The sequence below is a fragment of the Sinohyriopsis cumingii genome, chromosome 17, assembly GCF_028554795.1.
Source record: "Sinohyriopsis cumingii isolate HCF-2022 chromosome 17, ASM2855479v2, whole genome shotgun sequence".
In the NCBI taxonomy this organism is placed as follows: Eukaryota; Metazoa; Mollusca; class Bivalvia; order Unionida; family Unionidae; genus Sinohyriopsis; species Sinohyriopsis cumingii.
In genome coordinates, this window is record NC_142977.1 from 46,483,077 (window position 1) to 46,509,101 (window position 26,025).

General features: G+C 33.8%; 1 protein-coding gene across 4 annotated transcripts in view; it reads right to left on the reverse strand.

Annotated features, from left to right (window-relative positions):
- The window catches only part of LOC149778538 (superkiller complex protein 2-like), a 120,577-nt gene that overhangs the window by 83,371 nt on the left and 11,181 nt on the right, over window positions 1-26,025 (reverse strand). For all 4 annotated transcript variants that reach the window (XR_016415521.1, XM_089939434.1, XM_089939436.1 and 1 more), the window contains 2 exons: window positions 23,822-23,928; window positions 21,450-21,567 (listed from right to left, as the gene is read on the reverse strand). Coding sequence is in view for 3 of the 4 variants with exons in the window: in XM_089939434.1 (XP_089795560.1) it covers window positions 21,450-21,567; window positions 23,822-23,928 (225 nt within the window). In the remaining variant the exon portion in view is untranslated. The remainder of the gene's footprint in view (window positions 1-21,449; window positions 21,568-23,821; window positions 23,929-26,025) is intronic.

A 26,025-nucleotide genomic window follows, 5' to 3' on the forward strand; every position in this document is an offset into this window, starting at 1 on the left:
AGAACGTTATACGTGGCATTTTATTTTTCTTATATGGTTTACAAATATTATCTGTGGCAAGTTAGTTCAATAATAAAGATGTAAAATACACTGTTGGATTAACTTGACTGATATTCAGAACTGAACTACTCTGTTATTATTATTCTCATTATTATTATTATTATTATTACTATTATCATTATTATTGCTATAATTAGTACCATGGGTTGGGATCTCTTAATAAACTCCTCCTTGTTAGACTTGCTCCAAACATACATGATTTGGTTTGGTTTGATGGTTTACATCACAGCAACACAAACAGACTATTTTGTACTGAGGCAACTGGAGTTACCTGAGGACACATTATGGCAGCCATCCTGTGCTGATGTAATGGCAGGATTCTAACCTGCACAGCTGTACTTATAAACTCATGTATAGTTTCATATGTTACCGTTGTATATTTAGTGGTAGTAAAACTGATTTTAGAAATAAAATGAATATTAGCTTCAAAATCTACGAGGTACAGAGAAATAACTCGATTTAAACATAAATCATAGCTTCTGTTGAGTTCATGAAAACCCATTGTACTGTTTTGTTAAAATTTAATTAAGCCTTCAATTCTCTGATTATGTATTTAAGCTTCATTCGCATTTAATTGCAGATTTGGTTTCAGAAGGATCAGATGCTATACCTATTGATTGTATCCAATGTAAAAAAAAATTTTTTAAAATGTCCTTAAAATTGAAAGTACACCTGTGCATGCCGCACATACAAATCAGTAAAAGGCATTGCGCATGCATTATGTTCCATTCATTTAACCGAAGAATACATGAATGGGTAAGTTCAAAATCACAGTAGACCAAATGTGTATAAAATATTATCTATGCAAGAATGCCTTTCTTACATCAGTTGCATATGCAAAATGTTAGAGATGTTTATCCTCACGAAATTCGTTTTTGTTTCTTAAATATGGTTGTCTTCAAAACAATATTGATTACATAATCAAAACTGATCATGAAATTGCTTTGACTCATTTAATGGAAGATGGTAACAGATTATACACATTACCTACATTAGGAGGACAACCCCATGTTTACACACCAACATTAGGAGGACCTCTGACATTAGGAGGATATCCTCATAATACTATTCTCTTAATGTTTGTGGAGTAACATGTGAAAAATATATAGATCTTAGAATTTATATAAGCTTTTCCTCTTTCAACTAAATCAAAATGTTGACCAAACAGGATTCTATTGTGCCGCTTGCAAACGTAACAAAATAATTCAAAACCATTGGCTCCATTATGTAGTTAGTTGTAATGACTTGCTGAAGTCAATCTACTGCATGTATAGATCGTAATTTGAACCAGACAAATTCTTCGTCAAAACGTGTTAACATATGTTTTTGCACAGCGTAAAATTGTCCATGCTCACAGGACCACTTCCGTTGTTTGATAGTCATTTTCGGAGATTGTGTGCATGTTGTCAAGCTCCGCAATCAAATAATGCCTAAGTTGATGTGATCGGCTTTGAAAACCACCAAAACTTAGGACATTCCCGTTAGAAGCTAGACGTGACCATGATGGCACCAAATTAATATAAAAGTGCTATATGATGCCCGGGAAAATGGAGATAAGTGCCAATGGACACATAAAGGCAGTCAATCACGGCTGCCTAAGCAAGTATCCAACCCGTGACCTTTGGATTACTAGTCTGATTCACAACCAGCCATGCTAAAACAAATAATGACAATAATCGAAAAACATGGTTTATCGGAGATAAACTCAGTTTTACACATTTTAAAAGCCAAGTTTTTTGTCTTCCTAAAAAGTACAGGATTACCTTAAAAAATGCAAAACGGACATTAACAAAAAAATCCAGAATTTTGCATTTCTGTGCGTTATCTATTTGTCCCTAATAGTCAAATCATTTTGGTGTATATTTTGAGTCAGTGATACTGTACGGATGTTCTAAGATTGATTAGGACATTTGGATATCCTTTTATATCTGGAAATTCCATCATGTATTTTGTCTTTTTCTATAGCTATCACGCATATTTCATGTACAACCGATATAAATATTCACTTTGATGGAAATGAGAAATAATACATAAATGTGTGTCTTTATGTTGCTAAGTACTTCCAAGATCTTGTTTTTCATCAATAATCCATTTTCTTGTCTCCTTACTCTTAACACATTTTAATAATAATAATAATAATAATAATAATGTCATTGATTATACAATACATGCGATTCATATATTTGATAATTACACACAACACCCTTGACAACAAAGTTAATATTGGGATAAATTTTATTCTACCCCAAGCGATGCAAGTGTTCAGCGCTGAACCACTTGGCATGTTTAATTTAATGCTAATGCTGAGAACTGAGACAATTATTTGTCAAAAAATAATCTATATGATCCTCGCGCGATAGTTTCATTCATTTAAATCTTTTCCTAATATTTCTTTCTTGGAGAATAATTATCTTAAATTTGACTTCATAGTTGACTATCTGCCATCTATCAGCTCTTATAATTAACTTCTACAAATTCTAACATATATTATACACAAAAACGCCATTGTCTCAGATAACAGCTGACTTATTTGAAATCTTAAAATCTAATGCACAGTTGACTGACACTAATAACGACAGTCATGGTCAGTTTAGTTACACATACGTGGACCAGACTTCGCTAAGTCTCGAGACAAAAAAGTCTTTAATACGACCAAAATGGCAATTTGTTACCTAAAGACACCAGATTAGGACACACTAATTATGCCAGTGTAGCATATAATATCTATTAAATATTGACTTGCAACCGGTAAATTGTCTTACAATTAAATGTACTGTATATAACATGCCTCGTGGAATAGAGGTATAACAGGGCTACTTTCTTACTCTAAGGAATGTCCCAATTCATTTTCCCAATGGATGTCTGTAGTCTCATTATCCTAACGATGGTCATCAGATGATGAATTTGGCTCTTGTTCGCTTTTGACGCTGATGTTGCTGGTGGCGATCCTCCCTGGCCCAGGCACTTATACCAAATTTACGGTAAGTTAACTTTGATTTCTGGCATTACCTATTCCCTCTAATAATTTAGTCGCTAAGACTCTGATTTATGTTCAAATTTTCGGACCTGGGGGCAAACCAAAATGGGCGGAGAGGTGTGTGTAGCTTACATATTTCAATCTTTTCATGATTTAGTAATTTTGCAAATCAATATGAAAATGATTATAATTTATCTCAGATAGTGAAAACTTCAATGACTGTTTTAACTAGATTCCTCTTACATTTCCATGCCCTGTATGCATACAGATAAAATGTGAAGCGTCTTAAATTGTAACATTTTGAAGCACAGCTTATCTCCCAATTATTTTTTTTTCGATCAAGGAAACCTGCATATACCTTAACCAATTAATTTTTCCTTTCCACAAATTTCGTAATGTAGCCAGAGTTTCTTTGTTAATCTGTATTACCTTAGACCTTGGGATCAAATTTTCAAGCTGCTTATTAAAACTAGATATTAGTTTAGAGGACGGTTGAACATTAAATTCTATACCGGATCATTCTACAATGCAAATTATTGCTACTTACTTTTAGTTCGTTGCTGTAAAGTTTTCAGGCATTACTAATATAAAGTAATGTACAAATATTATAACCAGGGTAATGACGTTAGCAGAAACACTGTTTCGATAAGCTGCTTTCAATAGGCCATTTTCTTATCATTATATATGGGCCCCATGGGAGTACCGCTAAATTATCTGAAGATCACTGGGACAATAATCAAACTAATCTGTTTGTAATTGCTCCTTTTTCAGCCTTCAGAGCTCAAATTGTGAGCTTTTGCCAGGTATTTATTGCTAGGTAATATTAATTATGGAAATCTGATAATTTCGTTATGTTAGAAATAATTTAAAATATTATATCCGCAGGAAAATTCCAATTTACATCTTTAAACATAATACTTGTGAAATTCCCAAAACCAAACACCAATGGTGTGAAGAGCTATGCCTGTGAAACGTAAACTGTGCTCAGCAGGTTACTTGTTAGCGCTGAGAGTCTTATCTGACCTGTCATAGAGAAAATGTCCAGTTAGATTTTCTTTTTTTCGCCTCAGTTACAAATAGGCTGACAGATGTTAAGTATTATGAATGACCTGTACATATAAATACAGACATGTACACGCATAGATATCCATACATAGCTTATTTATCTCTAAGAATTTATATCTAAACTCCATTCCCTTAATACTTTCCGAACATACCATATGTTACATTTTAATAAAGAAACTGAATACATGAATTAAAGATCTGTTATATGTTTGTTTCAGTTGCGTTTATACTTAAAAACAATTATATAGCATCACCAAAATATTCCAAATTAAATCATGACTATTGTGATAAACCAATTACAAACATTTCTGCTTTAATATATATATATATATATATATATATATATATATATATATATATATATATATATATATTATCTTTCCAGAGGAAAAGGAAACCAAGAAAGAAATGGACGAAAGAAGAAAAAGATGCACTATTAGCTGCATTTCAAACGTGTTTCCTACCAGAGAGAGTGCCTCGAAAGAAAGAGTGCCAGGATGCTATGATACAATTTCCTATATTGGCTGGTAGAAGCTTGTTTTTCAAGTGAAGAATATGCTTGTAACAAAGAAACTTAAAAATACAGCATTTGTAACAAAATTAACCTAGTTTTTGTCTTGTGAAGCTGTGTTTTTCAGCACTGTATCTAATATACTAGATGTGAACTTAACGAAACAAGCATGAAACGGCAGACCATATGAATACATGCCCAAATGTATCCAAAACAGATACAGTTTTATATCATTGCATCAAAATATATTCAAATATCTGCATACAAATGCACCTGGAACATATCATGTCTTTTCATTTTTGAATTTTATTCGTCAGTAAATTACTGAGTTTTGTAGACTGGTCGGCGTTTTATCACGAACTCTATTCATATTTAGATTATTTCACTCCATACTGCACATATCCACTAGGCTCCCGATACATGTTACAGCATGTTCGAAACATTGTAAACACCATCTGCAAAATTAAATATATGAACTTGCAATGTCAAACATGTAATTTCATACTTGTTATAGGTATTTTGATATCCACACATGATACATACCTGCAGGCTGGTATGTATTTATTTGTAGGTGTATGAAGGTTTTAACAGCACATCAGCGCACTACTGGCTATATGTGTACAATATAACTTGCAGACCTAGGTATCCTCCAGCACTGTGTAAACGTAAACATTATGATATTTCAATACTTAATTTGCTGACACATCACTATTGCGAGGTTTTATGTGACATGTATACACATTAACATTGCGAGGTCTTATCGGGTGACATGTTTACACACCAACGTTGAGAGGATTGCACAAATCAGGTGTGTATTCGCTCATTTATAAAGCAATTAGTGTTAATCTTAGAATACTAATCAATATATAGTTTTTGATATTAGGGATATCTTTAACAAGTCCTTCCAGCAACGACTTTAACATGTTTCAATCAGTTCCTCCTACTGTATGTCTTACAACATATAAAATATTGACTGACCATTGCACAATATGATGAAGTGTATTTTCAGATCAACTTACACTGTAAGAATGAGTAAGTCCTCTCAGTGCAAGTGCAGTTCAGTGTGTCGTATCCAATTTGTTGAACCCACTCAATAGGGTCTTGAAACTCTTGAAACTCAATCGAAAAATTATGTTTAATCTCTATTTTGGACATTCATCAGTCTGTCCTGAAAATGTGGACAATTTTGAAATCATCTAGAAATGAAATCAGCTAGAAATGTTAACAATTATTTATCATGTACTAAAAGAGTAATATCGGCATTTAAAGTCATTTAATGTTAAAACAGACCAAGGCATTCACATGAATCATGTCCGTGTTTCCCGTGATAACACATTTTTAAAAAATTGTTTAACCTCACTTGTAGGCAAAGATAAATATTTTATTATATTGCCGAAAAGCCGTATTAGAAATGATAATTACATGTAAGTGCGAGTCCTTTCCATGTCTATATATATATATATATATATATATATATATATATATATATATATATATATATATATATATATATATAACGTTTGCTCTATTTAAAACGAAGTTGGTTTTGGCTGCCACTTATGCTTTATGATTATTTTGCCAATCTTAAAATTCAACTGAATGTACCAAGCAACAATTCGTCAACTAGAATGAATTATTACCATACTTATACGGTTAAATTGGACATATTACAAAGTCGACTCCATACATGAAGACAATATTAGTAATCAACACTTCTAAGTATCAGTACCTATAAACATCAAGGGAATTTTAATAAAACAAATGTATGGTACACAGGGTTTCTAAAATATGTTTTATTATTGTATTCGCATTACAATTATGGAAGATGGATCTGCTATGAATGCGAGGTGCGCCTCTGGGCAAGATATTATCAAGATCAAAATGTACAATATAGTAATATACCTTAACTCAGACACTGCTCGTTAGTTTTTTTAAAAGTTTTTTTTAAGCTGTAGATCAAAGAGTATGCGTACTATTGAGCCTCAACTATATATATATATATATATATATATATATATATATATATATATATATATATATATATATATATATATATGCTTAGATAAAGTTTAGAAATGCGCTGAAGAAAATTGACTTAAACCGTACAGAAGAAGGAAAACTAAATATTGCAAAATTTTGGAAAATTATGTAAACCAAATCACCGTTGTGGCTATAAAAGAATCCTCAATTTGATTTTATCAAATATTTTGCAACAGTCTACTCGTTCTTCAGAATAAGTTCAATTAAGTCAAAACATCAAACTCGTGTCTATGCGCCCCTAGCATACAGACAGTTCTAAAGCAGGTAACAAGTGCGAAAACCCCAGGTAGCATCTCAAATTTGTTACTATGTAAAGCCTTAATTTTCCAGCCATACTAGACCTTTAATGTACATTGAAATCTTTTGAGAAAAATATATATTCTGTATATCTTTGCAAACAGAGAGCCTTGCAAACGCTACACTTTGGCAAGCCTGTAATATCCAAAATCTTTCAGAAACATGATTGAAGCTACTACATTATCAAAGGTGAATGGCTTATGAATTCCAAATTGATTAAACTTATTTCCTACTCAGAAAAGCAGTAATTAACTGTTTTAGTAATCACATTTTAAAATGATAAGGCCTTTTGTGTGACTGATCATATTAAACAAGCAACTAATAATATAGATTACGTATATTATATACATTTTGCAGACAAAATACAAGCTAGTGATGTCAGAAATAATAATAATAAAAATAATAATACATGTGCTAGTCTCGTCATTCACAAAGCGTTTATACGAGTGTCTCCTCACAGTTGGATCGTGGTTTTGTTAACTTAGATCATAGGTCTCATTCTGTTTTACACTGTAATACTTCAATAGCTGGACTGCAGCCATTATAGACGTTCTAACAATACAACGAAAAGTCGCTTCTATAAGCTGCATCAATGTAAGTGCCCAAGACCCTTCAATTTCAGTACAGGTCAAGGGTAATGTGTATGAAAAAAGGTCGGATATGTGTAATACTTCAATAGCTGGACTGTAGTCGCTTCCAGAGACTGCAGCAACATGAGCGTGTAATGCTACTCAATGACAATATAGATCAAGGGTACTGTGTGTGTTAAAGTTTAATGTGTATGATGAAATATCAGATATATGTAGCGATTCAGCAATTCAAGGTTTTACTGCAGTCATAATGGACGTTCTAACAAAACCACGAACATTCACTTCTAACGGAGATTATTATTATTATTATTATTATTATTATTATTATTTGCTGTTGTTGTTGTTATTGTTGTATTATCAAAAGACAGCCTCAATAACAACTACTAATATCACTACTGCCCCTATCATTTTTACCACTACTAATACTCTTACAATTATTACTAATTTTCAACACGATATCTAACTCATTTTCTAAAATCTAAACAATTAGGTATCAGTGAAATAAGGACAATTTACTAAAAAGTAATAGTGACAGAAGTTTTGAGCATTGAATATATTTTTAACCGAACGATATAGGCAGAAAACCTAAATAGTTCACGTACATTGTATTCTAAATGTGATAACTATCACCAGAATCAATTTAATGCAGACATTTCAGTGAAAATCTACAAAATTATTATCTACATTGTTAGGAGATAAATATTACAATTATTAAATATAGGTTGTAAGAAATGGTTTAATTAAAAAGAAATTTTCTTGAACTGGGACAAAACGAAGGAACTTCTAGAACCAGATGGCAAAGCTCCAATGAAAGTATTATATTACAGACTTTCAACTCACATCACCATAGCAACACAGCCATCTGCTGTAGCTAATCAGTCGTGTTATACAAAACTAACGGTTAAGTATAGGTCAAGGCGGCATCGAAGATAACATTTTCCTAGCCTTATGTTTTAAGCTTATTTAGATGCTACTGTTCCATATACTGATAAAATAAAATTTGGCACTTAATTAAAAAGTACGTTTTAAGTAATGTTATGTATTTACCGTTTATGAGGCTTTAAATGAGTATATTTTAACTTTCAAAATTTTATACACATTTTTAATGGGGTTGCACCAAATTAGTTGAAGTTTGTGGCAGATGAATAACTATATGAATGCAATCTGATCAACTCCAGTTATTGTTTATGATGACATTCCAAAAGGAATATTCTTTCTTTATCAGGGGGAGAACCTAAATAAAACTTTACAAGTTTAAAAGAATGCAGAATTATTATTCTTCTCGTTAGAACGATTTTATCACAGCGCATAAGCAAAACCTATTTGTTGTTGTTAGGTTTTAACGCCATTTTTCAGCACACGATTGGTTATACATGGCGGCCAGTATTAATGGTGGAGGAAGAACCTGGGAAAAACCTGGAAAGAACCACCGACCCACGAGAAGCTACCAACAAGCTTTCTCACATACCCACATTGGCTGAATCCGAGACTCGAACTGGCGAAGACAGAGGTGAGTGGCAGTGATCTGTAACAGAGAGCGCATTAGACCATTCGGCCACTCGGGACCCCCATTAACTATTTACATAAGCACATAGTTGTGCTGTGAAGAGGGAAACTATATGCATTAACATGGGTTTTTACAATTTACTCCCAAAATAAGATTTTATTAAACTCAGTACTTAAGATTTCACTGAAAATAAAGTTTAATATTCACTAAACCATTATTAGATCTTTCACCCAACAAATACAAAAGTTTACAAGACATCTATACTTGACGCTTACGGTAAGTAATACACAGATTTCAATGCGAATCTTAGTATTCATTAAATGCTTATTAAATCATAGATGTCACATTTGCAAACGCTTACAAATGATTCATATTCTTCAAACTTAATTTTTCATACAGTTAAAAACATGATTTGGCATCTGCTTAATATTTATATCGGGAAAAACTCTTATAAATATTTGAAACTATAGGCAACTATGTACTTATAATTAATATTAAATCTATACATGTTACTGACAAACGTTTGACCTTATCATCATAGTCAATCTGGCCCAAAGACAATTCGACCCAACTCAAAAGACAATTCGGTCCTACTTAACAATAGTTGGAACAAGTTCTCTTTCTTCAAACAACAAGTATATACTATGTAAGATAGGTTTTAGGAATAGGTTTTAAGGAAAACAACTAACTTTAAACAACCCAAATTATCTCGATATTCTTTAAAAGAAAATAATTAATCATACTTCGTAACATATATATATATGAGAGAAAACATAAACTGACACATCTTGCTCGTTCTAGTTAAAATATTTATATACATTTTTTTTTAATGCTAATAAAACATATGCAACTGCACAAAGACACTCTCAATTTAAGTCTTCCGATGAAAGTATTGCTATTTATAAGGTAATATTATATAGATTACTTATACATGTTTATAAGGGTAGCGTAATGAGATATTTAATTTTAGGCTTCAGGTTGTAACACTGCTGCATATAATACACACTCTATTACACGAGAGAGAGAGAGAGAGAGAGAGAGAGAGAGAGAGAGAGAAAGAAATGTTCAGCCTTTTATCAGTTTATAGTTGCTGCAATATGAAGTTCTTACTAGTTAAATTTATTGTTTGTTTTTATTTTTCAAGTTGTCTTAGAGTGTACGTGGTGTAAATTGAAAGATTGTCCTTACTAGTCAATATCGTCGATCATGTTTGCTTCGTTATTCCATACAAATAAGAAAGGATCTAAGTTTGTGTTGAATTTGTGCATCCCTTCCCCCCCCCGGGCAGGATACAATAAAATTGATAAAACAAACATGTGTTTGAAAATAAAATGAAAGTAACTAACCTTGCATTGCTATCATGTATTCCTTCTTGTTTCATCATGCAAAAATTACTGAACAAAATATGTCCACGAACTCCGTATATGTAGCAGATGCTGGCTTGCGCATCCAACCTTTCTGTAATGTGTATCACTCACGTCAGATAACAAAATCGCAAAAGAGGCGAAAATATCATCTGATTGCTTGAAGGCACCTGCCATTCACGCATGATAATTTACAAGGTCCAAACTGACCAAGATTGTATTGTATCCAGGTTAACTATTCGACAATATCTCGCAAATAAAAAATTATTATTTTAAAATAAATTCAATGTGAGTGCAAATGATAATCTTTTCGCTAGCATGGGTTACGAAAGTGTTATTAAAGCAAGTATTTGCCCTGCAAACATCAATTATGATTACATATGGCAAACAAATACATGCCCGGGTGATGAATAAACAGAACTGGCCGCGAGCAATAAACTCCTTGCTTAAACATACCTACAGGATATCAAGTACAAAGGTTATTTTATTACAAAACAAACCGACCCAGGAAACTGTCTTTTGTATCTTTTAAGTGTACAGATGTTTGCTTATGATGTCTGCCGACATAAGAAAGCCAAGTTTGGTTTCTTTCAATTTTTTTAAGTGTGCCGATTTGTTGTTTTTTTTTAAAATAAAGTTAGCCGACATAAGGAAACCAGCAATGATTCCTTTTTACCTGTATTAACGGGATTTTTTAAAATAAATTGAAACAATGGAACAGTTTTGAAAGCGGCACAATCTAGTGCGTCGGGTATATCAATATAAGGCTAAACAGTAAATTAGTTTTCAGTAGTTTCATCTAAATGTCCCCTACCCATAGTTTATAGTGTTTTATTTTCCAACAATAAGAAGCATGTACTTCGTCTTGCAGGGATAAATGTACACCATGTCCTGCTGACGTCCTCTATAGGTGGAAAATAGTAGCTAAGGGGAAGTAACAGCGTTGTATACTTCTATTTCAAGCACTTAAATTATTATTCCTTCTTTACACTTGATATTTTTTGTTCTTTTTGTGAGAGTATAACTACTTTTAATCATGTTATGCAAATTTAATGTAAAAAGAAAATGTTGGAATATGGTCGGTAACCTTTAACGTCCTGCAACGGAATTTAAATTCCGCGCATGCGCATTTTGTGTGGGGGCAATAATAAAAACACACAAAACAAGCAAGTGAATTCAAATATCTACTAAAACGAGCCATTAAGTGAAACTTTGCATGGAAAGAGCAAATATAGGTACTATAAAATGTTGTCTAGTCCTAGTCTTGGATTCAGCAGTCCTGAGTTATTTAAGCTGATTAAATATTTTCCAGTAGAATTCTTTTTCTACAGTTTAAATACCTAATGTTAATGTTTATAAACATACCTGTTCAAATGTACTGAACACATATAACAATATCGTCGAAATATTAACTAATACCATGCTGGATTTATAATAGAACGTTTTAATAATCATACAACTAAAGGTGTCATTAATTATAACCAATATATTTATTTTACAATAACCAGATAATGAGATCAGAACATTGACCAAAATAGCACTCAGAGCCATTGATTATCGATTAGTTCATTTTGGAAACCCGACTGATGTAATTTATTGCAAGGGGTGAATGGTACCGTATTGAAATGGAACCCTATTGAAAGAAGTGTTAGGATAAATGATACCGTTGTTAAAGAATATCCTAACCAACTGAGATCTCAACATTGTACAACATACTGGCTGAAAACAGTGCAAGCAAGTATACATATTTGCATTATGCTCACACAAGAAATATTGTAATAAATCAAAGGGGTTTATTGACCGAGCGATGTCAAACCCTGGAGCAAATCCCGCTACCAGTCATAACTTTCCCCTAATTCCAAGGATTCCTATAAAACTACTTCTGTAAACTGTAAAGTTCAACGTGTCCATTCATTTGGCTTAGACTTACATGACAAAACATTACAAGTAGCAGATACTTGTACGATAATGAGAAAGACTTATTTCTTCATTTTGTATGATCTAGTTGGGAGTCCCGAATGGCCGAGTGGTCTAAAGCGCTCTTCGTTACGGATCACTGCCATCTCACCTCTGTCTGTGGCAGTTCGAGTCTCGGATTCAGCCAATGTGGGTATGTGAGAAAGCTTGCCAGTAGCTTCTCGTGGGTCGGTGGTTCTTTCCAGGATTTTCCCGGGTTCTTCCTCCACCATTAATACTGGCCGCCATGCATAGCCTATCATGTGCTGAAAAATGCCGTTAAACCCCACAACAACAACAGCAACAAGTATGATCTAGTTTGTTTGTTGGGTGTAGTGTTGTAGTGTTTTATCATATAAGGCTAAGCCACATACCCGAATACCTGAGAAGGCATGGCTAAGGCAGTACAATCAGTGGTTAAACATTCAATTTTGATATACTTGAGCCTAACGTATTATGTCGTGCTGGTTGCACTAAGCCCTTTTAGCACAGCTTGTACTGTTTAATTTCGTTGTACTAATACTTATTTAGTTACTCTGGGGATCTGTACTAATGAGTTAAAGGCATTATATTAGAAATACCAAGTTAATACATAACTGGGAATAAATCAATTTTACTATAAATCCTTGAATAAAAGCCTAACATCCAATGATGTTAATAAGCAAATGATAGCCAACTTTCGCAACTTTAAGTTTAACTGTTCTGCTAAGCTGCATCGTCACCATGAAAAAGGTACCAACACACTACAGTGAGAAAACTGTTGAAGCAGATAAAAATCCAATGAGATGATCTAAATGAGCACATACATTAACACGTGAAATTTCATCTATGCTTTCCCGACCAGTTTTTAACACAAAATGCAAGTCCATACAAATATAAGGTGAACAGATGCAGTAATCGTTTAGAAGTTTAACATGTCAGACAGGTCATCTATTGGTCCTTAAATATTTAACCTATTACATGTATATTTATTTCTTTAGTTGGAATGGTTATTGTATTGCATAATCGTGATAACACATTAACCCCTAGCGATGAGTTAACGTGGCAGGATGTAGTAGCCTACTGCCGAGCTCTGTAGTGTCATGGTCATGCATGATAGACTAAAGTGGGTGGTATTATAGAAAGGTAGACAGGTGTAGCTCTACAATGATACCAAATAATCTGGAAATTTAAGTTGCATCACAAAATACAATGGGGAAAATCTCATGTATTTGGACCCGATTTCTTTGTACCCAAAATTCGCCCGTGGTCGGAATCCCATTTTGTGTCTGGATTTTAGACTTTTTGGTCTTAGCTCTAAGGCAAACCGGTATGAACTGCAAACAGATAGATGAACCTTCGCAAAAAGTAACATACGATGGACATTTGGAATAAAGAGTGGTCTTGATACAAAAATAATGGCTCCGTTTAGTATAAAAAATAAAATTAAAAAAATTAATTAAAAAAGATATACTTTTACCCATTTGCTCATGAGCGAGCCAAATAGCCAATGAAAAACGATGTTTCTAACACAACTAGGCAATATTTTATTGAACGATCACCTGGGATTTGGTGTTTTCTGATCTATTCAGAAATAGCTTTCAAAATGTGTTTTCTACTCAAATTTCAGGCAAAAACGACAAAAACCTCCAGGGGTTAATGTGTTAATAATCTTAGGACAGTCGGAAAGGCAGACCAAAGAAAATAATATCACACATCAGTATAACAGAAAGGAGGGTATTTCTATGTGTCATCATTAAAAAACAAAGCAAATTTTTTGAAAAGTTAGTCCTTCCAGCTAAATATCTTTCCTGAATGACCTCAACATGAAAATCTGTCTGGTTTGTTATGTCAAGATACCTGGCTTCACCGTCTTCGTGATAAACTGAGCTGATCGGACTGATACGAGACTCTGTTTTGTTTCATTTATTTGACGTGCACCTTTACTGTCACTTGTTCTAGATTCTTAAATCCTCTCACAAATCTTATGGACCTTTCATGAAACATGCTGTATTGTTGCTCTCCATGATTGTTGTGATAAGTCAATGTATCTCATGATGCGTTGGACACAATGCAACACCTCCGCACCCATCACACACACACACACACACACACACATGCACACTAACATTTAAGACCTATATATGTAGTTTCAGCCATTCGAAAGTGTATTGTGTTTCCATAGCGATTATACAATCTTTGGTATTATTTTTGGAAAGGTCAGTTTTCAAATACAAATCTCTGATTAACGTGTATGAACAGTTTTTAACCAGTAGAATGTTTGCTGCATTTCAATAGCGATTCAGTGACCTTCAGCAAAATATACGGAAACCTTATCTGTTTCTTCTTTCATAGTCAATCTATTTTGTGTCTAGTTAGCTTCTCTAACGGTCACTGGACACCATACTGGTCTAATTATTTTGTATACTTTTTCATAATCAAGACCGAAATAGTGAGAAATGAAAAGTTTACTTTGCATTTCTTGAAAGTGCTTTGATACTGTATCCACTGAATAACACTCTAAAAATACATATGACCTATGATGTTGCCTTTAATTTTAAATCAAACTCAAAAAAACTATAAAAATGTGTTATTTAAATCCCCAATAAATCTGAAACCTTGCAGCAAAAATATAATATTTTCGTAATTCCTTACAACGCCATGAAAACAAATGCCTTTCCCCGATCAATATAGTATAAATTTACGATATATTTTTTAATTACAACTACTTCTTTGGGGCGTCATGTGTGACCAGTTTTTATTAGTATTGTGTTAAAAAATTATTGCGACAAACCAAAGTAAAGAAAACAGTCACTTTAATCAATTAGTCCATATCGTTTTGCAAATGATACTGTATAACTGAATTCAGAAGAACCCAGAAGAATGTATTCCTGTAAGCACATCACGATTGCGGTGTTTATACATTATTTTTATATAACGTGTGATCATTATACATGCAAAGTATACATTTACAAATTAATACTCCAAATGAGATAACACATACATACATATGAATTATAATTGTGAGATAGCAAAGGCTGGTTTATATTTTGAGAGGTAACAAATACACCACCAAAATTAGAGTCTATGAGTACACTTGATTTCCATCTTAGCCATAATACAAATTGTTTCCAAATATGAAACTTAAAGATTTCAACACATTTAAACATATTCCGACCATGAAGGAAACAAAATAGTGAATTTAATTTATTAGTTTAGTGTAAATTGTAAAATAGTTCTATATATTTGGTATGGGGTCTGAATAAAGAAGTATCTTTCTCAAATTTGCTAACTGCCACACTGTCGTTATATAATGATATACCTACTTGCTGTACCCTGGCTGTATATATATGTCACATGTTTGTGTAGGGGAATGCGTACATCACAATCACACTCATAAATTGTAGTCAATACCATCTCAGGTATGGTTACGAGTAAATTTGTACAGTGTTTTAATCACGAGCATCCGGTTCGGGGGCGCCAGTACAGCACGAGTGCATGTGCACTTTTTTAATGATACCATCTCGTGTGAGGCACAGAAGGTACAATAAAAACGCACATAGAATATTTTGATAATTAACACATTACGATCTTTACTTGCATAATATATGAACATAATCTCCCTAGAACAGATACGTACTCTTGGTGGTGAAACGAGACGAGGATAGACGGTACAACAGAACGATATCTGAATGTCTGCCAGGTCAAGCTAACTTCAACAGAAAATCAATAAAATCAGTAAAATACACAGCAATAGAATATAGCTTCTTAAAGGTCACGCATTTTTCTTGAAATGAGTGTGTGCAATGTGGGGTTTTAACGTAGCTTTAACAATATTTCAGCTAGTTATATATATATATATATATATATATATATATATATATATATATATATATATATATATATATATATATGCTGTCTGCATTGTGGCATTTTATAGTGGTCTAGCACTGGGGGATCATACCACAGACATGTAGCATCATGTCCCACCCATTCACATTATCCTGACAACAGCCCAACCAGTCCTTACATTAACCTCTTAGTGCTGAGCGCATGGTGAGACAGTTGTTAGTACTATTTTTTATAAGTCTTTGGTATGACTCGATCGGGGTTCGAACCTGCGACCTCCCGCATCCAAAGCGGATGCTATAACAACTTGGCCACTGGAGCTGTATTTCTAGAACTGTAACAGTTATAGGTCCTATGTTAATAATTAATAAGTTTCTACGGTATAAATCATTTTCAAACATGTAAACACAAGGAAGAAAGAAAAAACAAAATCATACTGAGATATGAATTTTAGCACTGTTTTATACACATGCAATAACATACTTTCTATCCTTCTATAATATATTTTAAAATGACAAAATATACCACAACAAAGACAGACAGACAGCAGAAAACTGGGTTCATCAAAGACTTATATCGTCTGTGTTGTGGGCTGATTTCTGAGCAAAAGTACGGTTGTTCGAATCTCAGCAGGCATGATTGTCAAACAAATTTGGACTGACCTAAATACATGAATACTTATTTCATATGGGAGCATTGTATCACCATATTAAAGATATTTAAAGTTAATTTACCATATGGAATAAGGTTTGGAACATTACATGGCCTTGTTCTAGGTAATTTTCGCAAGAGAAAAATATGTGTTGAATACTTTCTTCAATTAAACATCAATATAGAGGTGATCCAATTAAATATTTTTTTAAAAACTTGTTCATTACTTGAGACGGGGCCCCGAGTGGCCGAGAGGTCTAAAGCACTATCCATTACGGATCACTGCCAGATCATCTCTGTCTGTGTGGGTTCGAGTCTAGGATTCGGCCAATGTGGGTATGTAAGAAAGCTTGCCAGTAGATTCTCGTTGGTCGGTGGTTCTTCCCGGGGTTTTCTTGGGTTCTTCCTCCACCATTAATACTGGCCGCCATGCAAAGCATATCGTGTGCTGAAAAATGGCATTAAATCCCACAACAACAACAACATTACTTGAGACGAAATTTTTATTAGGTCGAGGAGGAAAAAAAATGATATTTCATTCTACCCAATAACAGTGTCTAGGAACATGATTGTCACAACTGTTAAATGACCTTTTTATTAATGGAATCGCTTTAACGAATCTTGAGAGATAATGTGTTTCTCTGTCGGATGGCTAAAGGAAGAAAATGTTGTAGTAAAGCTTGCATTGATTGGAAGCTATTTACGTCATAAGCTTTGTCACTAATAACTGGTGCAATCGGAGATATTATAATTAAGGAAGCCTTGGGCCAGTTGCCATTCTGCACAGAAATGTAAGTTGGTATTTTTGTACTCTTGATCCATGATTATCCAGCCTTATTTTTCTTGACATAAAACTTCAATAGTTACCAAATCTTTTGTATTGTTTACGATTCTAACTGTCTTATTTTTAACATTTTTGATTTCCCTTTCTCAAGTAATGCATACTCTTAAATTGACAAATTTGCAAAATATGCTACTGCCAAAATAATTTATTGATGTGTAATCGCATGTTTTTATTGTCTTATTTGGATCCATAAAATCCCTAAAATTTTAAATTGTCTCATAAAATTGTAAAACGACAAGTGATATTTAACTCTTACTGGGTCGTTTGTAGTCATCGGAATGGCTTATACTAAAGTAAAACAAATATAGGAATAATGTATATACTTATATATTGTTTTGTTTCTGCTTTTATTTTATACTACACAAAAAAAGGTTGAAAACATAGATCAATTAAATAAATAACATTTACGAAGCAAATGGAATTCTGAAATTTTCCCTTGGACAAGGAGGAGGTAATTCTGCGAAGTCCTCTTAAGTGTAGTGAACTACAGGTGTGTAAATCTGTCCCCGTAGTGTATGTCATTTAACACATGTGTGTCATCCCCCCAATGTACGTGGAAAACACACCATATCAATAAAATAAAAATGTAGTTTTTCAAAACATCTAGACCCCGAGATATGTTTTTGTTTATAAATGCTTTCCTTGAGGTGGACCTCCTAATGTATGTGGATTTACAAGGTCCTCCTAATGTAGGTAATGCTTGTGTGTGTGTGTGTGTGTGTGTGTGTGTGTGTGTGTTTGGTAGGATCCATGAAAACTAATACCAAAAACAATAAAAATTATTTCACAGAAAGCTCCTGAATAACTTATTAGCTGTACTGGAAAGTCTGGTTTGGTCTTTTATGGCACAGTAACACAAGGAGGTTATTTAGTGACAAGGCAACTGGAGCAAAGTTGCATTGCCCAAGGACACACTATGGTTGCCAACCCAAGCTGATCCAATGATAATATTTGAACCCAGCATGACTCTTCACAATTCCTAGCCCTGAAAAGACTTAAATAAACAGATATCAAAACTATCAACTACTGCTCCCCCTTGTTATAATGCTTCATTATAACATGTTTCCATATATAATGATACCTCTATGAACCCATAACCAAATCGACCGATGCATAACAAGCATGGGTCAAAAGAAAACAAGGTTATGGAAAACACACAAATTATATCTTTATTTCCTTTTTAAAACACCAATTTTGTCAGGTTCATTATACCATAGTTCAATATATTATGTTCTTCTAAATATATCATGGTTTTGTACATGTCACAGTTCTCAATATATTGCTGTTTCATATATACTGAGGTTTTCAATATAATGCACTTTGGTGGAACAAGGGACAGCTTACTAAAATTTTCAAGTACATTTACAACATATACTTGCTTACAAGTAGAGTCCAACTGCAAACTGCACAGACCCAGATCTACTGTCACAATATATACCTGGGTCTCTACAGTTTGTTAGGAGCAATCTGTAGAACAAACCAGTCAGTGCATTATAAAAAATCAGTAAAAGTGGAATCTAGGATGGATACAGATGTATATGTTGCAACATTGCATATTATTTTTTTTATCACAAATAGTTTTTATTTTGTTCACTTCAATAAAATGAGGCCAGATCAATACTTCGGATTGTGTTTTTCACTTCGTTCCACACAGCATCGCAAATTTTATCCTATCTGTACCTCAGTAACCTTTCCAGTCAGGATCATTAAATGTAACCGAAAGTGTCTAATTTGTTTCACACAAAGTATTTTAAATGTATTATGTACTTTTAGCTGCAAATAATGATGCTGACCCGAAAAGTTACTGAATTACAGAGAGGACAAAATTCGCAATGCTGAGTGGAATTAAATTATGATAACTTCTGGTTTCATAAATATTAAAAGTATGACTGTATGCTATTTCTGATTATCAGCAATAGGGAAAATGCATCATTAATACTATAATGCTTTATCCATTTTTTTTATGGGGGTAGTTTTGTGGGTGTGGAGAGAGATACAGAGAGAAGGATGCATATGTATACCATTACACTGTCTTCTTGCACCTCATGATCAAAATAAAATATGGTCTGATATATGAGAGAAAGAGAGAGAGAGAAAGTTCAGCTCTTTGTGGGTTTATTTTTTTTTTTTAATAACTTATTGCCTCCGTGTTACTGAAGCTTTTGTGGAAGAGAGAAAACATTAATAAATGAAACAGTAAACGTAAACTATGAAAATACATACCATACTCATTCAGTGTTTAAATATTTAAAATAGTTATATCCATATAGTCTTCATCAAGTTAAATCCCAAGAATGACCATCTTGCAGCCTCATTTACTATTGGCAGCCTCGCTAATCTGATCTGGTCTGCCGAATCTTGACCTCAAACAGGTGGTTAGCTTGGAATGACTGAATACACCCATAGCATATTTAATTAGCAAGTAACTACCACTACAAGGCCATTTGATATTTTTCATAATGGAAGTGGCAACAAAAACTAGAAGGAATTGCTTACCTAGTGGTATTAATTGATAATGGAATATGGTACTGCACTTGTACACAAGTAAGATCAGTAATCACATAAGTGAACAATATAGATTTACAATCATGAAGACGTATGTTTGTCTCTCTCTCTCTCTCTCTCTCTCTCTCTCTCTCTCTCTCTCAATGGAGCATATGTTTTATTCAATCATTAGGTGCAAGAAGAAAATTGTGATGGAATATGTCTTTGTCATGGTTATTCATCTTCTAACTTGTAAATTCTAATGCACATATATGTAATTAAACTTAAATAAAGTATATTACAAACAACGTACATTACTGGTGCATGCTGCTTTAACACAATTACATATGATCTATGTCAATTTTTAATACTGACAATCATGTAATTTTTAAAATACTCAATGAGGGATCCTATATTTTTTCATAAACAATCTCTTCCCCAAAATTAAATATTTTTTCATATTATTTTTCATACTCTTGGAGAATTGTTTTCCATACGAAAAATGCATTAAAGCTATTCGACTGACATAAGCCATATACAAATCGATTCAGAGTATAAGATGAAGATTTTCTGGTAAAAAGTATCATCTTAAAGGCTGGCAATAACAGATATGTAAGTTGACACTTTCAACTAAATATCTGATTCACACAGAGTAAGGAGCCACCTTATAAAAGTGACATACAAAAATTAGGATAAATCTAGAGGTGATGTTGGAAAATCTATATGTTTGCAATACAAATAAATTGAATTCAATTATTTTTACATTTTCATAACACTATTTCTATTCAGAAATGAATGCCTGTATGCACTGTGTTTATCCAAAAAGCTCAGTCTCTACATAACTAAATGCATGTGACAGTGAAGCCTAGGAAATGGAGTTGGATGATACTGATGATGACTAGACAATGAGACTTTTGTCTTTAGTTTTCCTATAACCTATATATCTATCCAGTCTGGCTTGTTTATTTTGACAAAGTGCAACTATGACTCACTAACTGCAAGCCTCCCCTTCAGACAGATCTAACCTGAAAAACAATATACCCTTCCTTACAGGATGGTTAATGAAAAGCTGGCTTTTGTAGCCCTAAAATAGGGGTGGGGTAAATTACAGTCAAGTTGACTTATAATCAAGTATTGTTACATACGAATGACTGGTAATAATAGTGGCACAATGCCTGACAAAGAGTTACTGTCCATATCCTCTTCAAAATTCTCGGTAAATTAACAAATACACACATGCACATGTAACATAAAATAAGCCCTGGTGTTGCATACCTCTTTGTATCCAAGCAGTTTTCCTGTGGTGGGATTTCTCTCGACTTGAATAGAGGTTTGTACTGGACACACATCAGTGTGGAACAGGGATCTGGGGTCTCTCTCACGTGGAAGAAACCTTTAAAATACATACATTAACAAAATATTACACACCTGAAAGATGTTACATTAACATACTATAAGGGCCCTGAGTGGCCAAGTGGTCTAAAGCGTTCACCATTACGGATCACTGCCATCTCACCTCTGTCTGCGTGGGTTCCAGTCACTGGTTTGGCCTATGTAGGTATTTGAGAAAGCTTGCCAATAGCTTCTCATAGGTTGGTGGTTCTTTCTGGGGTTTTTCCAGGTTCTTCCTCCACCATTAATACTGACCGCCAAGTATAGCCTATCTTGTGCTGAAAAATAGCGTTAAACCCACAACAATTAATATATGATAAATTAATATACACTAACTGCACGTAGGACCTTCTGTAAAGAACCTTTACAAGTTTGTCAAAATGGCCATTATGCATTGAGTTTGCAAATGAAAATGTGACTGGATATTGCAAAATGACCTAATTCCATTACTTTTCCAAAACTTTGAATGAGGTACGACAGAATGATCCAGTGAGATCAAACTACAGTTCCTTACTGCCTCTGTACAATTGCTTCCATAAGATCGATACTGATGCACATATGAGTGAGAAGATCCCCTGTCCTGAGGCCACTTAACATCGCTTCACACTGGTTGGGGTTGAGTGGTCCCAAATGCCCCAGCAGTGAGATGGAGGGTCAGTTCCTGAGCTGCCTGATTCCGAACTTCTATTCTTCCTCCAAATCAACTGTGACTTAAACAGGGTCATCAGGAAAGGAAAGGTATGACAAGATTGGAGAGACATGGGTCGCAGACATGCAACATATCAGGAGTAAACTGGCTAAACCTGTCAAAGTATTGGCTAAATGATGGTGAGCAGTGCTGGTCAATGACCCTAGCAATCCTGGCCGTCACCTCATAAGTGTGACTATTGCCAGGTGTCTCTGTCTAGTCTTAATGGTGCCAATAAGGCCAAATCCAACAGTGAAGAAGATGCAATGACATCCCAATCCAGCTCTGACAGATATGGAGCACACTTATTTGCCTTATAAAACAGATGAGCAGACATATAAACAGCTGCTGTATTCTTGTCAAGTGCCGGGAGATCAGTACTGAAGGCATCTATCACCTTAAGTCTACCCTACTGTGGAAGAAACCAGAAGGATGGTGTCTCTTCCTCTTTGTCGAGATCTAAATATTCTTTTGAGTAATGGTAGGAGATAGCAGGCATTCTTAAGTAGCCAACATCCTATAAATGTCCTTGATGGCAGATTGAAAACTAAACTTCAATCTGTTCCATGGACAGAGGGGGTAAAGGAATGAAATTACCACAATTCGTTATGTATCTAGCACTTAAATATCCATCTCTATTTTTTCCTGTTCCACTCTATTAAAACCAAAGTTCTTCTCAAAGGACCCAACTAGTATATGCATTATTTTTTTTTTTTTTTAGTTTAGTCCACTGTATGAAGGTCCATACCTAGTTTGGCTAAAAATTTCATCAAATCCATCCTATGACATTTTAAAAATATCTTCCTCCATTCTGTGAGAAACTCCACCAAATCTTTCAGTTTCCTCATGCAGCCATTTACTCTGGACAATCCTGCCACCATGGACTTGAAAGTAAAAATAAATCAGTAGCTTTCTGCCCACCCATGCATGACTACAATTTACTATACCACCCAACAGGAAATGGACCAAAATTAGTGCATACACAAATGAGAGGAAAGAACGTCAATTGTGGAACTCCATTAGGACAATTGTGTTTCTGTTATAAACAAGTGAAACTTCCAAGCATCCTTTTGTATTAACCTAGATCTTTGTACTTTGGTATTTTGATCAATTAAGTGTTGCTACCTTTTCTGTTTTGGATTCTCATTTTTTTCAGTTTATCTTAGCATTCACATACAAATACTACTGATTGCAGAGAGTGTATTTTTATATTCAAGACTTCAAACTAATTTGCACAAGTCTCACACAGCTTTTCTGCAACTCCAAAAAGTCTTAAAACTCTGCATGATTGGCACACACTTGCACATTGGCAGCATCTCTATAACACTATATGCCCAGATCAATGTTATGGCACGGCATAAAAACTGACTTGTCGCTCTAAACTAAACTCTTGCCAACGGGCATCTGTCTGACCAGAATATGCGGAAAGTTCTAGGCATAGGTCGACCTCATTTTCAAACAACCGTCTTGGTTAAACAGAAGATGATATTGAAAATACATTGACTGACATAATAATTTTTTTTAACCTAGCTTAATCAAACAAGAATGCCATCACTGAATTTCTTACCTCTGAGCCCATTTAAAGTCATGAATAGGTAAAACCTCAGGAGAAGTAAGGCATTTCTCTATTTCTTCCTCTAAAGGAGGTAGGACAGGTGGCACTCCAAATGGTAGCTACATTTAAAACAAACAAAATTTCATGGAATAATTCTAATTTTATATATATATATATATATATATATATATATATATATATATATATATATATATATATATATATATATATATATAAAACATAAATACACCACATAATTAAAAATAACATGGCATTTAAAGTGCCGGTATAAAGCAAATTAATATACCAATACTAATGGAATATCAAATTGTGATCCGCTCATGATGAAATAATATGCATATATAAACATTCTCGCAACCGTTTGCTATTGATTCTAGATCAATGATGAAATATGAAAATAACAAAAAAAGTGTTAATAATCTCCATTTTCTAAATGAACTGAATATGGTACACAATTTCAGCACAATCGTTTCTGCTTTTTGTTCCCCCCTACTTTCTCATGCATAATTAAAAAAACTACACAGAAATCTGAGAGAGAAAAAGAATTTGTGGTGGATGAAAACCTTGAAAAGTGAACTTATACCAAGTAGCCTACAAGAATATCATGGTTCGTTGTAATGGTATGTTATACTTGGGATTTATCTAAAGTGTTTATATAATCAATGATTCAAAGACGCAAACCTGTCAACATTATACGGCAAATTTCTCGGTTACGTGGAACACATACTGTGATGAATTTAATGTTTTGTTTTTGTTGTTATTGCTTCTTAAACCTGTTATAATGTTCTAATAAACAGTTAATTAATCAGTTTTAAAGTCAAACTGACTACAGAGAGAGAAAGAGGGAGTTTTATGGTCTGCAGTACTGTTATTAAAGCAGAATAAGGACTTAGATCAACTGTACATATATTAAACTATTTTAATTACCTCTTGTTGGTTCGTCATTTCGCTTGGCTTCTATTCCACATTAATTTCCATGCAACAATACGTGAATGGCTGAATGTTCATTGTTAATGGCATAGTTAACTATTCGTTTATAGTTCTCTACTTTCTTCATTAAAACCATCTTTCATGTTTAAACCATAAGTGTGTATTATATTGATTTAATCAATGTGAAGAAAAATAGAAACTCAAAAAGGAAAACAATCAACTTATCAATATGCAAAGGTGATTGTGAATAGCCACAAAAGGAATAGAACTACATTTTGTAGCGGACACATTCGGCAGTAATGTGAGGAGTTAATTCACTCGGTCAATACACAGCTGCCTGTAGTAAATCTGAACTCTGTTCAAAGGGCAAATATATGTATTTGTATGTGATATAAATAAAAAATATATATAGTATGAAGGCTGTATCAATGATATACCACTCATTATAAATAATATTCATTAAAAGGAAACTTGGCAAGCCTCATTTCCTTTTAATGAAAAATTTATACATCTCGTGGCATATCACTGATACAGGGCATGTGTTGGTGTTGTGTGGTTTAACGCCATTTTTCAGCACATGATAGGCTATACATGGCGGCCAGTATTAATGGCGGAGGAAGAACCTGGGAAAACCCCGGAAAGAACCACCGACCCATGAGAAGCTACTGGCAAGCTTTCTCACATACCCACTTTAGCCGAATCCGAGACTTGAACCCACACAGACAGAGGTGAGATGGCAATGTTCCATAATGAAGAGCGCTTTAGATCACTCGACCACTCCGGGCCCCATTACAGGGTATGTACTATATATATATATATGGCTTTTAAAGTGTTGGTATAAAGCAATTTGATATACCAATACAATACCCATGGCACATTAGTTTATATTTCAACAGTAAGCTATTGCTTCTATAATATCTAACTCTATGGTGAACTTCCAATGAATAATCATCAGCACTGTAATAAAATAATAATAAAAATATTAATGACCACCATCTTCTAAATGAATTAAATATGGTACAGAAGAACCTGAGACGTAGTAACGGTTACATGTACATGTTCTGTGGGACTTAATACAGTGTTTGCAATACCAATGATACAAAATTGCAACAGGCTCTCACGACTTTATAGTACGCTTTTGGCTAGGAGGAAGACACATATTGTAATCGGTTTAATGCAGGGATCGGCAACCTATTTTACATAGTGTGCCACTTTTCCCGGATCAATTACAAAATGAACGAGCGCACGCCACCAGTAAGAAAGTA